This window comes from Anguilla anguilla, chromosome 2 (genome assembly GCF_013347855.1).
Source record: "Anguilla anguilla isolate fAngAng1 chromosome 2, fAngAng1.pri, whole genome shotgun sequence".
Classification (NCBI taxonomy): domain Eukaryota; kingdom Metazoa; phylum Chordata; class Actinopteri; order Anguilliformes; family Anguillidae; genus Anguilla; species Anguilla anguilla.
This window is the reverse complement of record NC_049202.1, coordinates 47,346,223-47,369,144: the sequence shown is the minus strand read 5'-3', so window position 1 is coordinate 47,369,144 and position 22,922 is coordinate 47,346,223. Positions and strand designations below refer to the sequence as shown.

Genomic DNA, 22,922 nt, shown 5'->3' with positions numbered 1-22,922 from the left:
GCGATGTAATTGCTACCAAGTTAAAAAGTTAATTTTTAGGGCTGACAGTTCCACATATTTGCAATAATTATGTGCAGTATCCATAAAATTGCATTTAGCACACAGGAAAAGGAGGCCCTGACCAACAACCAGGCCACAAAGCTTCTTCTGAGGAGCAATAACAGATAGCTGTGAATTATTCCAGAGCAGAGCAGAATGCCTGTCTGGAAAATTATAGCAACTCAATAAAACGGCTACTCTTTTGATAATAATTGAATCGTTAATGAAAAGTAGAGTAATCTTTTCCCAGAAAACCTATGCAGATTTGTACATCGCTCAGCAGTAGTGCAAGGTTCTGAATGCAAATTGTTTTACTGTACTACTGTACAAATTGTTTTACTGTAAGTTATTCTTCAATACATTTCAAATCCCACAGTGGCATGGGGGGGAGACCATTCAACACTCATTTGCCCAATTTGTAAGCCCATGAATCCACAGTCTTGTCTCACTCCTTTCTCGAAGGGCCAGGTAAGCCATTAAAAAGAGACATTGCGGGAGTTAAAAATGTTAGCTTTCCTGCTCAGTTTAAAAGTGCAGTAATCTCGGGGGGTGAAACGCAGGCCAAACACAGACAGAGCCACCGGTCCCAGACACAGACGAGACGCACAAAGCAGAAGTTTGGCCTTGTTTGTTCTCCACTCATCCCTGGGGCTACAGGGGCTTTGCACACAATCCAGCCTATGCACTCGGAGTCTTCTGACTGAAGGCCAAACAGTCTGGTGCCACACAATCATCATCAGCTGCCACTAGTAATACCACAAATCAGCCATCAGCCTCTGCTTAAACCCTTTCCTTCTGTTTGGATTAGACACACAGATATGCATTCCCACTCCAGTTCTACCACAGTATAAGTTCTACTACTATCATTATTATTATTATTATTATTATTATTATAATAGTTTTTACTACTGTACTTCATTTTTTCTTTTTGTAAAGCGCTTTGTGCTTTTTGCAGGAAAAGTGCTCTATGAAAAGAGTTATTAATATAAAATGATTATAACATGTACTAGAGCCCTTTGCAATAAAACAGTAAACCAATGTAAGGCTGTAAGGCCAATGTAAGAATAACAAGCTTCAGGCCATCTAAGGAGCTCAGATAATTTTGGCAAGCATATGCAGCATTAGTATCTGTGATCATGGATTCATGTGTTAATAACCGAGAGCAATTTTAGCGACTCATTTACTTTAATTACCAGAAGCATCATTTGTCAGTGATGGACTGTTCCGCACACTGGGCTGCTTCACAGAAATAGAGTGATCGTGACTGCGCCATGCTGGCAAACTGGGCCAGATTACTGGTATCACTGGCACTGGCTCGGCACCAAAATGGTCCAAAAGTGACATTCCAGCACCTTCTTATGAGTGAGGATCTACACTGTACACAATTATTTTACGCTGAGGTTGAATCTCTTCAGTTAAATTGCTAATGCAGACCTGCCAACCTTAGGAAAATATTTTGAGTACCACAATAGTCACTGTAACGCTTAGTTCACATGCTTTCGCACCACTTCGCTTTGCACACACACACGCACACATAAGCCTTTCTTCATAATTCTAGATTTGACTGTTGAAGTGATCAGGCAAAATTGTATAATTTGACCTGATTCTAAAATATCACTTGCACTGCACTGGGCTATATTATGATATACTTGCAAGTCAAAAGTTTGAGTACACCTGCTTAAAACAATTTTTTTCATGATTAATGAAATGGTCAATGGTCAATGGTCACTCTGCAATGGTCACTTTGCTCAACAGAGCGTGCGCGATTCAAAGTTTGAACAGGGGGTCTCCGTAGCGTTTGAGTTACTGCAGCTAAATTACTCCATCAGTTATTCACACGTCTCGTAACGAGGCTAAATCGTATGCGAGCTACTACTACGCCTAACTATATACACAAATTTATCTCATTAGGATATACCCCTTGAAATGCATCATCTCGTAAAGTTACCGAACACGTTTTAACGTCTTACATGTTAACATTACGGTTGTGCGTGATTATTACTCCCCACTTCCCATTTTACCTCAGCAATGCAGCGTTACGCCTCGGTGGATAATAAAGTACCGCTGCGTATCATGTTGAGTGGGTCAGGGAGGGGTTACAGAACCACAAGCACAAGGTCGTAGCATCTGGTTCAATCGGAGGGATGTAGTTTAAATACCGAATAAATGTACGGTATTGTTTTGTATTAATTGATTGTTTTCCGTAATTAAATTACAATAATATATTTTTTTGTTGTTGCGTAGTTTCAGCTGGCATTTCGTACCTGCGTATTTTGACCAAGAATTGCGTGGTTGGTACACAAAATGCGTGCAGGTTGGCAGGTCTGCTAATGCTTCCCATTTCCTGTCTGTTGCAACAGTGACACTGCGGTTCCTTTAAGAGACCTGCTACAACTTGCATTAATCATCATGAATACAGTGTAGTGTTCTATGACAATTCCTTTGTAAAGAGCACTACAAAAAGCTAAATGTGAGTGATTGACATGCAGCCATTCAGTCACTGAGTTCATCCACCCTTTTCAATTCAATTCACTACACTCTCTCTCTCTCTCTCTCTCTCTTTCAATAATGTACACTGCGATCCTCTGTACCAGAGAACTCATAAATCTGTACCTTCAGGAGGGTCTAATATCCCTTCTGCTCAGCTGACCTTCCCCACATGGTTTATTGCAAGACAGTAGCAAGAGGAGGTTCATATATTCAACCAATGAGGGTAAACCTTGCTTAGGCTAGGCATGCTAATGAAGCATGGTTTAGGCTAGACATTTAAACCAAATGAGATTCATCCCTTGGGTCAGCCAAAAACAGAAGCAGTTTGTCATTTTCTTTAACACAGCAGATGGATGAGTGGAGACTGGGCAGAAGTGCTGTGTAATGCCAGCTTGACTTTTTAAGCGAGTCACATCTTTGCCCATATGACCACCATGCCCAGTGCCGTCTGTGCCTTCTGAAGAACAAACCTCCAGTCTGTGCTGTGTTGAGAATTTCAATCAGTGAGACACTGATGAAGTATAAACATAAGCTAAAAGCATACATTTCTATGAGGCTTTTTATATCCATTATCTAAATTTCTATGAGGCTTTTTGTATCCATTATCTATACCTGCTTATGTTGGCCAGTTACCCGGAGGCAACCCACGCGAACACAGGAAGAACATGCAAACTCCACAAAATTCAAATCAAGGGCCTTCTTGCTGTGAGCCGACAGTGCTACCCACTGTAACACCATGCCACCCCATATAAAATATAGATAACACACATGTTCTCAGTAATGTTCCTACTAAGCTACTAAGCCATTCTGCCACTCTTAAAAGGGCACATTTGCTACTGCTTTAAGGCTGAATTTCCGTACGCACTTAAGTTAACATTAACAACTAGATAAGATGACCAGTGCTGGAAAAGGGAAGCATGGGGAGGAGTTAACACTCCTGCAGAGCCACAGCAGAATCCTTCCATTACTCATTTAATTCAAGCCTAATCAAACACAGGTATCCGGCCTCACCTGTGGGGACCGCCTGCGGGGCTTGCATTATTTAGGGTCTGCTATCGTAGATGTGATCTGGGAGCAGGCTGACGGGCGGCAGTGCTGGCCCCGCGGGCAGGGCTGAGTCGGGTGAGATAAGGAAGCGTTTCCGTGAGAAGCGCCGAGGGTCGAGTTACGGCAGCAGGGCCGACGGCTCCAGAGACGCGCAGCGCCATCTTCGTTACCGTAGACACCGAGGTCAGCTCGAGTGCCGCAGCGCAGCCGCGAAACTTCAGATGCAGGGACTCGCGGTACAAATGAAACATTCATGAGCTTCCCTGTCCTCCGTAATCCCTGCTAATATTAGTGTCCCGAGGCGGATGTATTAAACCCAAGGGAATGTTTGGTTGCACAGGACACATGCTGTTTTTGAAAGGTTAAAACAAAACTGGAGAAAGAAAAAAAACATTTGAAGACCCGGCGGTGAATTATGAGCGTCGTCAGACGGGAAGCCCTTTTACGACGGCGGCGAGAAACGCGCGGACGGCCGGATGCCACGTTCCCTCGGGCCGGCGGCTCGGGAGGTCAGTAAACAGGCATCCGGACGGAGGCCGGGCCCGCCGCGTTCCCCCGAGGGAAGAGCGCTCGGCCCGCTCCCGCCGCAGAGCGAGGAGGCAAACACTGAGTCACCCGCATCTCAGACCCCGCATCAGGAGAATTACGAGGAAGTGCCCGCTCTAACTGCATTTCTGAGAGGAGATGCGCGATCGGCAGACCGCATGAAACAGAGCGCATCCTTTGAACCGCGCTGTGAGCACACGCCACTGTAATGCATTAGTCAAGCGCTAGCATTACGCCACATCCTGCATCAGGCGGGCTGGGTATTAATCACAAGCGCAGATTTAGGTAAGATACCAGCTTTACTTGCAACACCAGATCTTTATCAAACGAGGAGTCGCATGTTATTGAGACTACAGTGGTGGCATCAGGCTACTCAGGCAGTACATTAAGGGCTATAGAATTTACCGAACAATGAATAAAATACGCTAGTGCCTGTCGACAGGCTTTTGTGAACATTGTGTAAAAAGTGCATTCCAGTGCGGACAACATGACACAGAGGGGAGGGTGGAGTTGATAACCAGAGACTCCAGTTGATGACTTTAGCCCAACAGAATTTAGGCCATCAGACTTCAGGCTGAACAGAAATCTGCTACGCAATAAAATGTGTAAATTCAAAAATTCTTCAAACTATTTACATATTTTTATAGCATGTATTCGGGAGTGGGATGGCATTTGAGATGCTTGATAAATATTTCATGAATTATGAATCATCCCACTTTAGCCACACGTTAGCCAGAACAAAAAAACACCATAAAAATACTCAAAATTCCACGGATAATGATTGAGTAAATGGACTGACAGTACAGCATTTTAAATGGAAAGACTACAGCAGCTGGTGACTATAATATTTTAACTACAATACCAAACCTAGAAGAAACACATTGTTCTTAAGGTAATGACATCACTGATTTTAACTTTTCTCCCTTTCTCAAAGTTTCATCCTCTGCCAACAGAAGTGGGTATTCCAAATGATCACCAAAACTTTCAACAAAGTGAATGTTTGGGGCACAGCGGCAGACTAAATCTCCTTCATTATCAACATACCGTGACCCATGATGGAAAGAAAAATGATAGCGGAAAAAAATGTTCTAGTCCTCCTAACCTACCCCAATTCTAAATATTAGACAACAACATGACAAAAGGCACCATTCAAACAGGCCGATAGGAGTGGTTCTGGAAGACACACCCTGATGAGTGGCGACAGAGTGGCTCTTGTTTGTATCAGCTGGACGATGTGTCCTGCTGCGGTACTGGATGCGAACCCTCCTTTGTTTACAGAGAACTATATCACATGATGAGCTCAGAAACATTGTCTGCACAAGGCCGTCTACGGTCGAAACCACATTTCTCCAGCTCACTTCTGCACTTTCCATCAATGACACTTTAAAGCACTCATCATTACAAACAGCTCCGAGGTCGACAGCTTTGAGATTTCAACACCAAAATCACAGCGGACATTGTACACTGGGTCTGAAAGTAAAACAGGCCAGAGGGTCCTAAATGAACTTTTTGGCTTACCTGAAAAGGGCTGGTTAACATGTAAAATGTAACAATGTAGTTTAAGCCAAATGTTAAGTTACAGTTTCAGACAACATTACGAGCCAACCGGGCAGATGGCCACAATTTATTAATTCACCAAAGACCATTTTTGCCTGCATTTGGTGTTTGGGGGGCGTAAATATCAGACCTTCACCAGCCACATCCACTGGTAAGAGCTACACATGTAATATGACTGCCTACTGAAGTCAAGAAGCAGTTGCTTCAAATTTAAAGGGCACATAATCTTCTGATTAATTGAATTCAGAATGCAAGATTTATCTTTCATTGATAGCCATAAACATTTAGCACTACAGAGCCTAGCCTAAACAGGCAGAGGCATGTTTATTAACAAGAGGGGTTGTGCAGGTGTAGCGCACTGTAGGCCTGTCTAATGTTGAGCCTTACAGTGTGGATACATTTACAGCAGGGCACAGGCATCTTCAAATATGCCAGCACAGACTACTCAGGCCTGACATACAGCCATGCGACCAAAGCTAAATGTAATCATTTCAACCAATAATCTCCATGGCAGCATGCATCAATCTGTTCGAAGTGGAAAAAGCCCTGGCTTCCACCGTGTACCCAAAACTCTGACCGCTACAATCCCTCACAAAAAAGTGGTTCTGCAGAATGAACACAGGCATGGTCAGTGAAAGACTACAGAAATATAGGTTGACCGCAGGATCATGCACATTTACATTCTTAAGCAGGGCATGAAATGGAAAGCTTACTGGCCCACAAATGAAAAGCTCTCGCCCAGCCTCTTGTGTGTCTTGCAGACTTTTACAAGAACTGGAGTTCTTGACCAGGCTGCAGAATTTTAAGTATCTTCTGACAAGTGAGTCTGATATTTATTTTGTAAGAAAGCAAGAATATTAACAATTTATTACCCAAATGTATTTATTTATATATGTCCATTGAAAAGCAAGAAGGTCTAATAATGTTTTCCATCTAATGTAGCATTCTAGTTAATATCGTAGCTTGCTACCAGAGCTACGGGTGTTTTAAGGAAGCTAATGTGATGCTTGAGATGTCTATCATGAATTTTACATGTTCTTATACAGTTCCATTCAACTGAACTAAACAAATGCTTCACAGAGAGAGAGAGAACATTTGCGTTCATTCCTGCATGATTTGGCACAGGGAGACAAACTGGCTTAGTTTCACAGCAGCACCATCAAGCCAGTAAAATACTGACTTTAATGGCCCATGACGGTTTGGCAAGCAAAACACTGCCCTAGACCACTACAGGACCTACTGGGCCAGTGCTCAGACCCTGTTACTATTAGAAGAAAGAGGGACTCTGAAGTACACAGGAGCTAAATAATGTAAGAATCTAATGTGCAGTGGAGTTCTGAGCAAAGGACAGCAAGGTTACAGATGCTCTTCAAGGGATGCAGAGAACGTTAAGGAAATACTGCTACACCTCTGGCATTCACACACACGGAGGTACATACACACACACAAACGTGAGGAATGTGAGCTGCTAACTGAGCCGTGCCAGTTTGTAATCCTCACTTCAGTGACACTTCCTGGTGTGCTCAGCCTTTCGGATGTTCTTGCTGGCCCAGGACAAGGTCAGAAGATGTTGCTCAAGTGATCGTCAGAAGTTCAGCTAACGCTGCAGCAGCAAGCGTGAATCGCCAAGCTTATGTCACGGGGTGACTGGAGTACAACAAGGTATTTCAATGATTTATGAGCGTCTCCAGTCTTAACAGACTGCAGCGACACTTTCACCATGTGACCAAGCACACATTTTTCACCGCCATTCGACAAATGAACTGAAATCACATCAATCCATCACGGCAGTGTCCTGCTGAAAGGGGAATCAGGGTACCTGTGCCTAGGTGACCTTCATCCTGGAGGGCCTTGATCATCACAACCAACTTTAAGTCACATGACCCAGAAGCCCTCATCTCATCAATAGTCATCTGGGAGGAAAAACTCAGCCACACGAGTGGAATGGGCCAGGAGTGTGAGACAAACCCACAAGCTACTTGCCAGAGTGTGTGTGTGTGTGGGGGGGGGGGAGGGGGTTTCCTCTGTGTCTCCTTCCTGTAATCCTGTTGCCACAGGCTGTGTCTGTGAAAGACAGCCAATACTGTTCAACAGCACAGTGCAGACAGGAATGTTATGAGACACAGAACAGACGTGCCATCTTGTGAGTGCAAAAGCTAAATAACATGATTGAAAAGGGACCCCAGCACTGCTTGTGCCCTCCTACAATGTCTGAAATCTTTCTGTGACTTACAATGTATAAGGGCACAATGATGAAAGTAACCCAAGATAATCTGATCACTCCAGAATTCAAAAAGGCTCAAATATTCTGTCACAGAAGCAACTTGGGGAGTCTTCTGCATTCCAAATGACTACCCCCCCCCCCCCCCCAACTACTAACATTAGAATGTATTGTTGATACTAGCACAGAGACATACTTTCAGGTTTAAATGTCAATTAAACAAGCAACTCTAATAAAAGAGTATTTAATGGGTATAAAATCAATGTAAATTAGCGCAGTTGCCATCTCTTGGGTGAATATTTCCAAGCTCCATCTCACATGATTAGTAGCAATGGAACACTTCACACAGCAGTCAAATTGTTAGCCACTCACAAAATACTAAAAAAATACCGAAGACAATAACAAGATTTCATGAAACAACTTCAGAATTGCATCTGGGTGGCAGAGATTACCCACCCTGCAGAGACACAGACCATGTAAACTACTGTCAATTAATTTTGCGCTTCCAGCATAGTATAGAAAACTGTAAATCCACTCCCCCATATTTTAATATAATAGAGCTCCCTCATTTAAGTCTCCATAAATAAAAAATAAATTACCAGCCAAATAGCCATGAAAACATTTTCAAGTATCCCATTCTGTTACAGACACAATCAGTTCCTTTAAAAAACTGGAAGTTTCTTTCCAAAGATCAATTCTGTAAGAAAGAGCTAAATAAAAGTAAAGCCAGTCATGTGATTTGATTGTATTTTACTGACTGCTCCATGATGGAAGAAAACGTTTTTTTTTTTTAAAAATGTTTGTTTGGCTATATCAACTGCCACATGCTGGCTTGAAACACTAAGGACTAATGTTCTTACTGAAATGTCATTAAACCCTATTTTTCTTGAAAGCCGTTGAACAAACTATTTTCACAAGCCATGTGTCACTGGCAATGATAGAGAACGCACTGACTGGCATCCTGTCTGCTTCGGTGTTCCTGCGTCAGGTGGCAGGGGATTGTTCCCGAAGTAAAAAATGTGAAATCTCGGCCCATTGCGTATTTGCTGAAAAGTGCACAGCTCTTTGGGAATTACTGGCTATTAGAGCCGGTATGGCTGCTGCGTTGACACAGATTTTTTTCAAGACCCAGGCAATCCAGGCAAAACATTAATGGCATTTTGATGGGTAGTGGGAGACCTGAATTAAGAATGACAAGTTGCGCTGACAAAATATGACATCAACACTGACAGCAAACTGAGATGTGTGAAATTAAACGAGGTGCTGCCCGTGGTAATGGTACCTCATAAAAGTTATTCTGATAAGCTATATATAGGCCTAGTACATTAAATGGAGAAAATTACTCATGATTAATTCATTATCTTATTTTCCTTAAACCTGAAAACTGGAAAAAAATCTTAACAAAATGAAATTTTCATACCCCATTCAATTCTCGCAATTAGAGCAGAGCGATCCACTATGAAGATGAATTTTTATGACAGTAAGAGTAATTAATGCACAGCTTGTCCAGGTCTCTCGTGGCTCCTTTTAAAGACATCTGGAATAGGTTGACCAGGTTTTTAATGGCCTGCTCGTGTCTTCACATGGCAGGAGGCCTACCACAAAGGAACCTTGTTCGTTCACCGACCACGTCAGCATTTGTTTACTTCCTTATCAAAGAACAATAAACATTCTTGTCTCGGCTCCAACGTGGGCAAGGCACTGCGTTAACCATGCTGACGACACAGCCGATTCTTCTTCTCTTTCTTTAGTCAAAAGCTGCTTTCTGGGTCACTGGATTATTATGTACATGCATTATCCTCAAGAGTGACAAGAGAGTCACTTCATTCTCTGGTGTTGAAGTATGGAGAGAAAAGCAAGGCAGTAGTGGTCTCTCAGATGGATGGTGACTGTGAGTGTGATGTCATCTCACGCTGGAATAAATGAAAATGCAGCTTCAAAGCCGAGATAACAATGGGCCCTTCAGGGAAGATATGCCTCGTTTCCCATGATGAATACATACCCAGAGACAGAATGGAAAAAATGTGTTCAGATCTAGACAGTGGACAGAAGAGATGCCAAACTATCCATCCATCCATTTTCTAAACCGTGTAGCCTACTCCTGGGCAGGGGGTGCTGGAGCCCATCCCCGCAGATATTGGGCGAGAGGCAGGAATAGACCCTGGACACGTTACCAATCCATCACAGGGCCTACACAACATTCACTCACACACTCATACCTATGGATCATTTTGACTCGATGCCAAACTATTTACTTGCATATTTACAAATAGCTATGAGGAACATGTGCTGTGGTTTCTCTTTTACTTTATTACAGTACAGTACACGCACACCAAGTAGCCATGGCATGAGGGTTACAACCTGAGACCCTGGTCCGAACAGCAGCGAGGAGGTTTGCACGACTGAAGACACCAGGCTTCCGTGAGGTGTCCTCCTCCCGTGTCCGCTTTCTCCAGAGCGTCACACGCTTCCACGGGCCCGTTAATGATTTCAGCCTAATCAATAGTGTCGGTTTACAGAGGGCAGTGCAGCAGACGGTCACCAGAGACTACATAATTAACCACATCCCCGCTCCTTCCTCCAGCTGGGCCGCGCTACATGCACAGGAATGTCGGAGCGGCTGCATATTTCGCATGCCTACACTGCGGGGAGAGCACCGGCAGGGCCTGTACACAAACGCAGTCTGCAGAGCCTCCCCACGCTGGGGAGGGGAGGGGAGCGGAGGGGAGGGGAGGGAGCAGAGGGGGAATACAGAATACAAGAGTCCCTGCAAGCGAGGCTCTGAACTGCTGAACGGATTAAACTGGACCTACGCCTCAGCACCTCTCCGACAAAGCAGGATTTCTCCCAGAATGCACCCTGAGCCCCTTTCACGGGGGCACTTCAGTCCATGTTGCAAACCTACCAAGGGTCCTGACTGGGTTGAGCAGCCATGTTGAGCATCTTCACACAGCGGGTTTAGCCAGTCTGGATGAAGCTATTAACATGAATATGCCACCACAAACAAAACTGCGCACAGGTCTGCTACCACAGCCACCAACACCACCGGAAATAAAAGGTTTAAATATGCACATATTTAAACCAAATGCTCCAACTGAAACAGAAATGTAAAACATTTATGTTTTCACTGTGATAAGAATGTATATGATTTTTTACACACATAGCAATTCCCCGGATTAGGCTAAATAATCTAATTGTTAAAGAGGCAGTTGGATGACGGTTTGCCAAAAAAAACGAACCAAAATAAATAGATTCCACGTACTGTGCTGTAGCAACTAATAACTAATTCTAGCACACAAATTATATGGTGAACTTTAAACTTTCAGGCAGGGGACTGCAAAAATCAATGTTAAGACCCTTACAGTTACGTCACTCCAGGATGGTTTTAACAACGCAATGCATCAGTGACAACCCCATTCTTCAAAACAAGCCTGACAGCTGGGGCACGACACTTATGAATGACATCATTTTAAATTCTTACATTTGTATGCTATTAGTAATTCCATAATGTTTGACATCTTTTCCCAAGAAAAGGATTGGGCCAAATAGAACAGCATCTCAAAGCATTAAAACGTTGTTTAACAGAGTTATATATAGGCCTTCATGTAGTCCATCTGACAGGTGCTACATAAAGCCACTAATACAGCCTCCAGCCAAGTGGAAATATCACTCAGCCATGCTACATTAAACACTGAGGGAGGGTTTTAGAGTGGTGTTTGTGTATTACTGAGGAGTGGACTGGCACTGTGTACACTGCGGTCTGTCTGTCCGCAAATCACAACACACATCTAAAACAACTGGTATCAGCAGATTTCCTGTATTTTTCCCCACGTGTAGCTTCACTGCATACAAAAGCATGTACTTCACTGCCTCTTGAAGCTAGCAATCCTTAATAACTACATCTCAGGTCAACTAAGCATGACAAACACAGTCAGTTCTCAGGCTCATGAAGTAGCTGTATGGATATAACCCTCCAACTGAAATCCAAATTTCAGGGCAAATGTCAACATTAAAAAAAAAAAAACATTCACTTTCTCTCCTTAGGTAAACTGAATTTTCATGCAAAAAAAACAAAAACGTAAGAAATAAAATGTTTAAATACATATTGAATCATAAAAGAACCTTACTTTCATGGAATAACACTAACATTTTTTTCCAGAGTGCACTTCTGCAAAACAAGTCATATTTGGCTCATATTTTTGCCGCTGACTTTTCTGTCTATCTCATCAAGGAAACCCAACACTTCACTGGGAGCTCCAAAATTCACAAAGCCATTTTTATACGATAAACCACAAGTACACAATTAAAACAATTACACAGATAGCTTTCAAAGCATAATTAAAAAGTTGTTTATGTAATTGTATTTATAATCATTTTCATTTTTGCTTTATCAGTTAAAAACTCCATTTCTTCTGACTAAAGAATAAAACCTTTCCTGTCACAATGTGACATTGTAGCTATAAATTCAATATTACTTAAAATGTTGAAAGCACACTGCACATTTGGGTCTCTAGAATTGCTCGGCCTCCATACTCTTCCTTACTATAGGCAGGTCAATTAATAATAGTACACTTAGAAGAGCCTATAGTAATATAATTAGAAAGGCTCATAAATAAAATGAACTACGACTATGCTCACTGCAGGCAAAGGAATGATCCGGCACTTCATTAACTCTCCGGTGACAACCATCTGGCATAATCACCCAAATCAAAAGAGTGAAATTCTGTAATCTAGAGAGCAGTGGATTGTGGAACACATGATCAGAACTGCACCAGCGAAAAGCAGCACACATGATTAATTTTATTGTTGATTACCAAAGCTTCATCTTAAAGTGGAATGACACATATGAAAAATGTCAACAGCTGGCACTGGTTTTTTTTCCATAGTTACAAGCTCCATCCATCGCAAGTCTCACTGCTGTCTTAAAAATGAAAATACCCATCCTGAGCTTTTTGTAAACCTGTGACTGAGTTGAATGCAGCTGTAGGAGGCTAAGAAACACAGAGTTGTTAGTATTGGGAATGTAAAAAAGGTAAGGTGGATTCTTAGTAAAAAGTTAGCACTTGCAGAAAATGCAGATTGAGTGAGTCTTCGTACATCTTTTATACAATTATCCATACAGCTACACATACAGGTAGCTCAAGGCAGATGGATTCCAGAAAAAGTGTAAATTGGAAGAGTGAGTGTCAGAACAAGGTTTTCAAAGTAGCACTCTCAGGCTTACATCTTTTTTCAAAGAACGTGAGATGCAGTGGTACTAAGTTATTAAATGAGAGGGAGAGGAGCTGTTCTGATAGAGGACACTGTGAAATGAAGCTCAGTTTAAGTTACACCAAATCCTGCAGAAAAAACACCCAAGACCACCACATGCTAATAACCCTAATACACTTTGCTCACCACTACTGTCATCACTTCTTCAATTGCAAAGCGTAAAGCTACAGAAACATAGTACAACAAAATCATGTCGCTGTTTCAAGGAATATGGACTTCTGCCATGAATCCTTTTTTCTCTCCAGTGTACCTCTCCAAAAATCTGTTCAGAGGCAGCGCATTTCAGCTTTTAATGGTTTGTGACTGAAAATTCATGTCCCATACAGTCACAGAAAAACAGACTTTTTGTCTGAGAAGAGATTAGAATTGTGAAAACACAATAATTCAAGCTTCCTGGCATCTCCTCCTTCCTGAAGAATTTGGCCTGGGCTGTGCATGAACTCCACAGTCCCCTTTAGCTCCATAAATTGGACCCCTGCTGAATGGGCATTCAAACACTTTGTTTTCAATGAGTTTACACAGCAACTAACATGCCAGTGATAAAGGTGGTTTATGTCAACATTACAGCCCACAATAAAGCCATAAGAAGTGAGAAGTTACTGCTGAGAATGACACTGCATTGACCAAAATAACTGCTATAACAGCAAATAGGAAGTGGATAGTGAATATCATGATGACTGGACATTCAACAATACAACAAACCATAAATAGTACCTTGAGCAAAAATTGCACAGATTACTGCATTAAGTGTATCCTTAAGGCTGCAGCAATTATGATTAAGAGCAGGGAGCGACCTAGTATGAATTAACCATACATTTATGAAAGTTATAATTGTTCTGTAAAACAAGCTACCATTAAAAATTAAAAATAGAAAAATTGACTGTTTCATACATTTTAGAATGGGCAGTTAAAGCCAAAAGAAACATTATTTATAGTAAGGACAAGGTATTTCATACTGTAATTGTGCGCATTACAAACTCTCCAGGGATGGTCATAGTCTACTAGAAGCAAGGAAAATTGAACATTAGATTTATTTTTGACCCCTAGACAACTGGTCTGACTGAGGACTTTCAAACAAAAAGGCCCAAATCTCCACCTTACAGACCAAACAGACACACCTGGGCAATATTTCCCAGAGCGAGGGTTACACTGATGAAGAAAAATGAAAAAAATGAAAACCCCAAACAGCGCAGCAGCCATTGTAATGGCTTCGTGCTCGCTGTTAGATGACACTCCAGACATTCCTCAGCCAATTAGAAATCCTTTCATGGCCCCAGGGGGCGGAACACAGCTGGAACTGAGGCCCTCATCTACATCCCTGGAACACTCCCCTGGAGGGTGACTTTTCCTCTGTACAGAACATGTCACCTTCCCCAAACAAAAACACTCAATTTAAATGGATAACAACGCTGTCAGTGAGCAAAGGGATGAAAAGAAGGACAAAATAAAATTTAAAAACTACTTACTACAGCAAAAAGTGGAAAGTGAATTTGCAAAGCCCTTGCTTTTGGACTTGAATATAGTCAGTTTGGTCACATCTGAAATAAAATGCTCAGGCCATGTCACATATCACTGCTGTTGATGGGACCTCACTGACCTGCCTGACAGTAAACATTCAGGCAGACTGTACTCTTATATATGAAAAACAGACCACTTCCTAGGCACTGTGCACATTTCACTGAACTATAGCATTTACTGTAAGATTAAACCATGTTGGCTGCAAGGCCTGAAGTCTGGGTCAAATTTGATGCATGGCAGCCTAATTAATTTGCTCATATTGCACCAATTAAATTGAGTGTTTTTGAGGTAATTAACAGGTAAACAAACACTAGTAGTTTGACCCAAAGAAAACTACACCCTTTAGCAGACTTACAAAAAGGCTGTAGCTCCAATTAAAATTTGTTTTAAAATAATTAAATCAATACTTTCATAAATAATGTGTGCTACATAATATTATGTTTCCTAGTTAAGGCTAAGAAGCTTGGAAAAAGGTGAATTTAACTAATGTCCTGCCGCACTAAATGTATGAGCACCTACGAAATCTAGGTAAAAGTTGCCTTCAACAATCCAAGTGGATGTTTACATATACCACCCATAACATTAAAAACATTAAACTGAAAGCATACGGACCATTCCATCTGTAGGTTAATACAAAACATTGATAAAGAATACATACCTATGATAAAAAGGAACATATCTATATATTTAGTCATTTCTTAATGTACAATTACTTATTTCAACTTTTTACATGTATTAACTTATCTTTCCATCTTTAATTGGAATATGTTTTTATTTATGCTTTTATTTTTGCCATGACCTGGGAACGCTATCAATAATGAGAAAATATAATGTATATGTATATTTCTCTTCACCGCCCCCCCCCCCCATTTTCACAGCCAAGCTACAACAGCTTTAATTATTTAAGGTGAACTCTCCCTGCCTTTCCAAAATATTCACATGAATCTGCCAGTGATTTGGTCAAAAACGTATGCCAATGAGCAGTCAGCCCAAAAGAAAATGATAGTCTGGTATAAAGAAGCAGCTGACATACTGTAAATACATTTTTAATAAAGCATTTTAAAATAGTAATTTCATTAACACCAAAAAGTGAGCATGCAGAACAGTGAAATTCCTGGATATTTCATTGTCCAAAGGAATGAAAATAATTACAATTGTATGTTAAATGTCAGGCCAATTAAAAGAGAGCACAAGTACCAGCTATATTTACTGGAGAATATGGTTACATGCCATGTTTATGCAAAATCTTTTTAGATGAAGTGGGTGGAAGGTAAATTGCAAACGTAATTACATAAGTAATAACTGTAAACACCACAAGTGAAGTTTATAATTGCCAAATCACATAAAGGTTTAGGTTTTGGATTATTATCAGGATTAGGGGAAGGGTTAATGTATCATGTGAAACTACGTAACAGGCTACAGCATAGCGTTCAACAATAACTAAACACAGTGCAACGCGTATAGAGGAGCCGTGTGTGAAACATCATGTTATGGAACACAATTTCATCATGCATGTGATATGGGCTATGGGTTTATGTTTTAGAGAATTCGACATTATATCGTGTAAACCAGCAATAATGAAGCAGTCGGCAAAACACAAAACGTGGCACCGTGAAATATTATATGTGAATTATATCTATATGTTTTAAATCCAGTCTAGTTTTACTTTGTTGACACATGAACTTACCTACGCAAAATATTCGGTTTTTAGAAAACGGTAGTAGGCATTAGCTAGTGTTCCCAACTACAGGTAGGTTACAGTGTAACGACACTCTTGTGTAAATTTAAGAGGCAAAAGATAAATCAATGGAGAACAGCTGCCTCGACAGCTATCAATGGTTAGCTAGGCTAGACCACCTCATTAAAATTTAGTAGAACCAGAATTCCAAAGTTAACGTTAATGTTAGCACTAGCTAGCAACCTTATAGGTATTTAATGGATATTTATAATGCTGGGTCAGGCAGCTAGTCTAGCGGCCAGAACTTTGTTTTCCAAAATCCAACGTGGCTAACAGAATAAAATGTACTACGCGGTCTGATATACATTCTTATCAATCGAACAATAGCTAGTGACGGTCAATATTGCCTATAGAAAGATCTTTTGGCATATCTAACTAGGTAGCCTACCTTACGTAGACAAGGTAAATTAAAACGGATGTCTCGGGCTAGCGCTAGCTGTTTAGCTGTATCAGATCGATATGATGGCTAACATTATCTCTTTCTTAAATCGATTCTGATTCTATAATACAAGTAGTCAGATGCCTGTAAATCTAGTCTTATTTTCCGACAAGTGAGATCAAATAACGAACGTATTTGAAAAATCAAGAAGTAGTAACAGACTTTGTAACTTAGTAGGAAGAAAGACCTTGTGTATAGCTAATAATGTTAGATAGCTATTGCTACATAGCCACCATGAACAGATAGCTCTACGCCTGTACTGGCTGTAGCCTAGTCTAGCAGCGTTGTATGCAGCAACCCTGTTCCGTTTAGCCACACAGATATCTGGATACACAAAGACATCAAAATATCGGTCGGAAATCCACCTGAAATTGAGATTTCGTGGATTTGGTCTTGCAAAAAATATGAATTCAAGATTAATAAATTGAAAAACTGAGATACATAAATATTGTCGACAAGTTCAGCACCAAGCAAGCAAACAGGCTGATAGGTCGATCAATGTGGGATTCTCACTGGCTAGCTAACTCTAGCTAATCCAGCACTGGACGAAACATCACCACGATATTCCAGAGTAAGCTGTTTTTTGTTACAGTAGTTACCCAACTGGCTAAACCAAGACAGTTTGTCAAGGAGCTGTTGCTAGATCATACAAAGCAGTCGAGCACGGAATAACAATATGCGTCTGTCGGTTTCAATGACATAAAAAACAGTCAAGTCCACAGACTATATTCCAGTCGCCTCAGCTCGGACAGCACAGTGTCTGTTCCACAAATTGCTGCTGCTGCTGAAAAACCGTTTTTCAAAACGTTTAAACACTCAAAAATATAACGACGTATTTTCAGATATTTAATTCCTAGGCCTAAAAACGATTTAAGTGATGCGCTTACCTGTCAGTCGGATTTTGATGCTAGACCCGTTCCTTCGAGTCCCCGGATTCGACATCACTCCGGAAAAATATCTCACTGTCTACTTAGGACTGACATAAGATTCTAACTCGAGCGATAGTAAATCCCTATACTCTAATCTGAGGCTTTAGTAAAGGTTTACCACAGGTAGCTACGTTTACACCAATTCTTCCTCTGAAAATCCCCGGAGCTCTGCCCTAGCACTACACTCCTAAACATTTTGATCTCAAAGGCGTTCTGACGTCAGGCACAAACGGCAGGACGTGCGCGCACTCGAGCGCCACACCGAGACTTCACAACTCGCAATCAACGGGGACGATGGTAAAAATGCCTATTATTATATTATTAGTGACAGAAATTTGACTATATTCATAATTTTCGTGGAGCAATAAATGACTGCCGTGTAAATTATTATTTTATAATTATTGTGAACGTCTGCCATTGTAAAACCTAAAGTTTGTTCAGTTGTTAAACCTAAAGTTTCACAATTTACTATGGGAGGCGTTTATATTTCTGCAATGTACCATAATTCAGCTTTGACTGAATTATGGTACATTGCAGTAACCTAATTTTCTTGTAGCATTAAACATTGTCAACATGTATATAAATGTTAGTGGTGTGAAAGCAGTTATAATATTTTTAAACCCTACCTATCATTGGACTGTTGAAGAAGAATTACCTTCCAAGGAAACAAAGCTCTCATCCTATGAACTTGTTTACTCTGATATAAAATCCACATAATCAGTAAAATGGGCTGATTATTAACATACCTCCTGTTCAGCAAAACAACTGGGAAATGTAAGGTTTTGTGAACGCAAGCTGATTTATAGGGTGGACAGTGAAAAGGTGTCCATACTTCCTTTTGTAAACTGGCTAGGCATAGAGTCAAGTTGTGAGGGCTTTGTTTATTTTCATCTCAATGACCATCAATACCTTCAACTGATCAACTTAAAGTGGACGGACCAATGAGCTTTCAAGAGGTTGTTGCCAAGGGCTTTGTGTCAAGGTTTGTTATTATTGGAGAAAGGGGGTGGAAAAAAGGAAAGTGGAGAAAGAAAAATAGTTGAAATACTGAATATTGTGGGCACTTCAGTAAATAAATCCAGCAAATACTAACCAAGATGCATCTATCCATCTTTTATGTGATAAACTAACCACCACATAATGTACTTGTCCATCTTGCGTTCAAGAGGAACTATGGGACACAGTCTTCCTGTTGTAATATGGCTGAGGGCAGGGGGCAAGCGAAACAAATAGCTACAGCCATAAAGTGTGGTGCAATAAACAATCTGCTTCCTTGGATTTTGGCTTGAGGGGGCAGGGAAACAGCCTTAACTGCATGCAAACCATACATGAAGGAACATATGGAAACAGACACAGCACTTGAAAATGCAGCAAATACATGTGTAAAACTGAAACATTTGTGTAGGATTTCACAGCTCTATAAAGGATAGGATAGCTGGCATGTCTTTTTCTATGGAGGCACATCCAGCTTATCAAATGTTAAATACTGAAAAAGCAGTCCTGCCTCTGAAATCCATTTTTAGCATTCTGAAATAGTGTTTAACATTAACACAAACGAGAACAGCAACAACGCAGTCTATGCAAAAATACAAGCAGTAGTTAAGACAGGTGCATTAACTAAGTCACCTACAAAACAGCTACCTAGTTACAACCCTAAGCTTACAGTCATTTACAGGGAGGTAGGAAGGGATGGGGAGAGGTGCAGCCTGAAGAGGTGAGTCTTCAGTCGTCGCTTGAAGTGGGTCAGTGTCTCAGCTGTTCTGACCTCCACGGGGAGGTCATTCCACCATCGTGGGGCCAGAACAGATAGGAGACGTGTTCGGGGAGCGCAGGTGTGAAGAGGGGGAGGTGCCAGGCGTCCTGAGGTAGCAGAACGGAGGGGTCTGGCTGGCATGTAGGGTTTGAATATCTTGTGGAGATATGCTGGGGCTGATCCCTTGACTGCCTGGTATGCTAGGACCAATGTTTTAAATTTGATGCGAGCTATAACAGGCAGCCAGTGGAGGGTAGTGAGCAGGGGAGTGATGTGGGAGTGTCTGGGGAGGTTGAAGACCAGACGAGCTGCAGCATTCTGAATGAGTTGCAGGGGTCTGATGGCAGATGCCGGTAGTCCAGCCAGAAGAGAGTTGCAGTAGTCCAGTCGGGATAGTACCATTGCTTGGACCAGGAGCTGGGTTGAGTAGGTGGTGAGAAAGGGGCGGATTCTCCGGATGTTATACAGGAAAAATCTGCATGCCCGGCTTACTGCTGCGATGTTCTTTGAGAGGGACAACCTGTTGTCCATCACCACGCCGAGATTCTTGGCACAGGGTGAAGATGTCACTAAGGTGTCCCCTAGGGAAATGGAAAAATCAAGGAGGGGAGAGGTTAGAGCAGGAATAAAGATTAGCTCCGTCTTTCCCGGGTTGAGCTTCAGGTGGTGATTGTCCATCCAGCTCTGGATGTCCCTCAGGCAAGCGGAGATGCGGGCAGGGACCTGTGTGTCTGATGGGGAGAAGGAGAGAAAGAGTTGTGTGTCGTCGGCATAGCAGTGATAGGACAAGCCATGGGCAGAGATTACAGGGCCAAGGGATCTGGTGTATAAGGAGAAGAGAAGGGGACCGAGGACTGAGCCCTGGGGAACTCCGGTGGCGAGGGGACGGGGTGGTGATACCTTACCTGCCCAGGCAACCTGGAAGGAACAGTCGGAGAGGTAAGACTCAATCGAGTCAAGGACTGTGCCGCAGATCCCTGTTGCTGCCAGGGAGGACAGGAGGATGGAGTGCTCCACAGTGTCGAATGCAGCGGAGAGGTCTAGAAGAATCAGGACAGAGGAGAGGGAGGCTCGTGCGGCATGGAGTGACTCACTGACCGAGAGGAGTGCAGTCTCTGTTGAGTGGCCAGGCCTGAAGCCAGACTGGTGGAGGTCAAGCAGGATATTCTGAGAGAAGAAAGCAGAGAGTTGTTTAGATGCAGCACGTTCAAGTGTTTTGGATAGAAAAGGGAGGAGAGATTAAGAATTAAGTGTGCTTTGATATATGACATGTCTAGTGTCTGCAGAAAGCATGGCCAGTGAAGTTGGAGTGCTGATGGAAATATTTAGACCTTGTTTGAACACTATTACATATTATTTCATTGTTTCAACAATTTCAACAAATATCCCTCTCGTGTTCAATCATATCATATATGACATAGCTATGCATAATTCTTTATGTGCCACATTGTACAGTCGTAAACTATAAAATAGTTCTTCAGTGCTATATCATATACCCAATGCATCAGCAAGGCTGGTACTGGTGTGATGTATTATAGATGTCAGTCTTTATGTAATATTTTATGACTGGTAAAATAGTAATTCAAAGTGCAGGATGAACTTACTGTATAAGAACGTGCACATAGGCTTTGTGAAGTAGAATGTGATATATGATTCAGCATTACATGAGACCTGTAGGGATTGATTCTTTCTTGTGACACATAACATTTGAAATCACACATTCTTTGGAGATGGCAGGATAAAGAAACATATAGGCAAGTTTCATTAATACATGAAGTTAAGATAAGAATAGTAGGGCCTTGGAATAGTGTTATTCAGTTTGTGAGAAACATATGGCTCAGTGTCTTTGTTGTAACTTGTCATTTTGATATTCATTGATAGCTAGACTGATTTTAAGTGTTTTTTTTTTTTTATTCCAGTAAGCATATGGTTTTTATACAGTATGTCAGATACTCGTTCTTTTTTCTTTTTCATTGATTTGTCACCCTATGGAGGTATCAGTCACAGTTGTTACTAGCACAGAACAGATTTGATCAAAGGCTGTCAGGCTTACCACAGCACAGTGCCTTAACAAAATTAGCTATCGAGCCACTCAGAGAATGTTTTTCTTTTAATTAAACACATCTGATTTGCTTATTTGAGTTCTTGTCTTCTCATGTCATGGAATAGCTAGTGACCTGAAATGGAAATGCAGTATTATTTCTTTTTATCAGATTTTTATCATGATGGGCTGCAAAAATTATTAACTTAATAATGCCAGTGCCAGTTCTCTAACATTAGGGGAACAGCAAGCAAACAGAATGACCCTGATACAGTCACCCCCCTGGTGGGCAGCTGTCTGTTGCAAGTGTGAGCATTTGTACAGGCCAATCAGAACTGTTCAGCAAGACTCCAGCATAAATGCAAATGCATTCGAGAGGATTAAAACATGGGCCCTTTCTTTGGCTCAACCCTCCCACCTGCTGGTGGGGAATATCAAGTAGAAGTGTCATTGTGCGTTTTTCTGAGACAACTGAATCTGAGAACAGGATCCAGAACCTTTCCTGGATCAAGAAAAATCCTTGACACACAATTGTATGGTGCTGGTAATTGAGAACAAACATGGACTTTTGTATTATTTCATTAATACATGTTAAAGCTAAATATACCACATCATATAATGCTGCTTAACCTACTTAATGTGTGATGTATTTTTTACATTAATTATCAGGAAGAACAATTAAAAGCACATTTTGAAAAACAGTACAGTATACGGGCACCCCAATGGCACAGTCAAATGACTAAACTGGAAAATGACGCCTAGTACGGAAATGGTCAGCATGTCTAAAAGTTTCATTGACATAACTAGCATGCAACTCTGTAACCAGCAGTGTACCTTATGTAAAATGTGGACTCTTGTGGACAGTCAAGAGTGCAATTTGATTTATAAATGCCCTCGATGCAAACAGCTCACTAAACTCTGCAGTGAGCTTTTAACTCTTCGAACTAAAGACAGCGCAAACCTGATCTCCGCTCTACTTTCATTCCCACCTGCTCACCCTAACCCAACATTCTTCCGCTTAATCCCCCTCCCAAACATCAACAAAGACTCACTGTTGTTGTCCCAAAGAGAGATTGCAAGGTTACAGCTACGAGGTGAGCTACTCCACCATACCTGCCACAGTTCTTCCACGCAAACAAGTTGCAACACTTGTGTCCTGAGGCCACACAACACAGTGATCATCCAGCTTTGCCCCCTCAACCAGAGCAGCTCACTCCTGACCAGCAAAGACCATAATCATCCAAAACTCCATTGTCCAACAGCCAGACCTACAGGCTCCGCCTGGTCGGAGTGCACCTGTGAAATGTTTCCCTGGGGAACGAATATCAGATGT

The 22,922-nt window shown here is 41.6% G+C and overlaps 1 protein-coding gene across 5 annotated transcripts in view; it reads right to left on the bottom strand.

Moving 5' to 3' along the window:
• Nucleotides 1-18,115, bottom strand: part of smurf1 (SMAD specific E3 ubiquitin protein ligase 1) — a 36,948-nt gene extending 18,833 nt beyond the window's left edge. For 2 of the 5 annotated variants that reach the window (XM_035404552.1, XM_035404554.1), the window contains exon 1: nucleotides 17,754-18,105. In XM_035404552.1, the coding sequence (XP_035260443.1) occupies nucleotides 17,754-17,808 (55 nt within the window). In that variant the 5' untranslated portion in view covers nucleotides 17,809-18,105. Of the gene's footprint in view, nucleotides 1-17,753 lie in introns of all 5 variants that reach the window. The other 3 variants (XM_035404551.1, XM_035404550.1, XM_035404553.1) reach the window with 3 other exon arrangements.
• Between the last annotated feature and the right edge of the window lie 4,807 nt (nucleotides 18,116-22,922).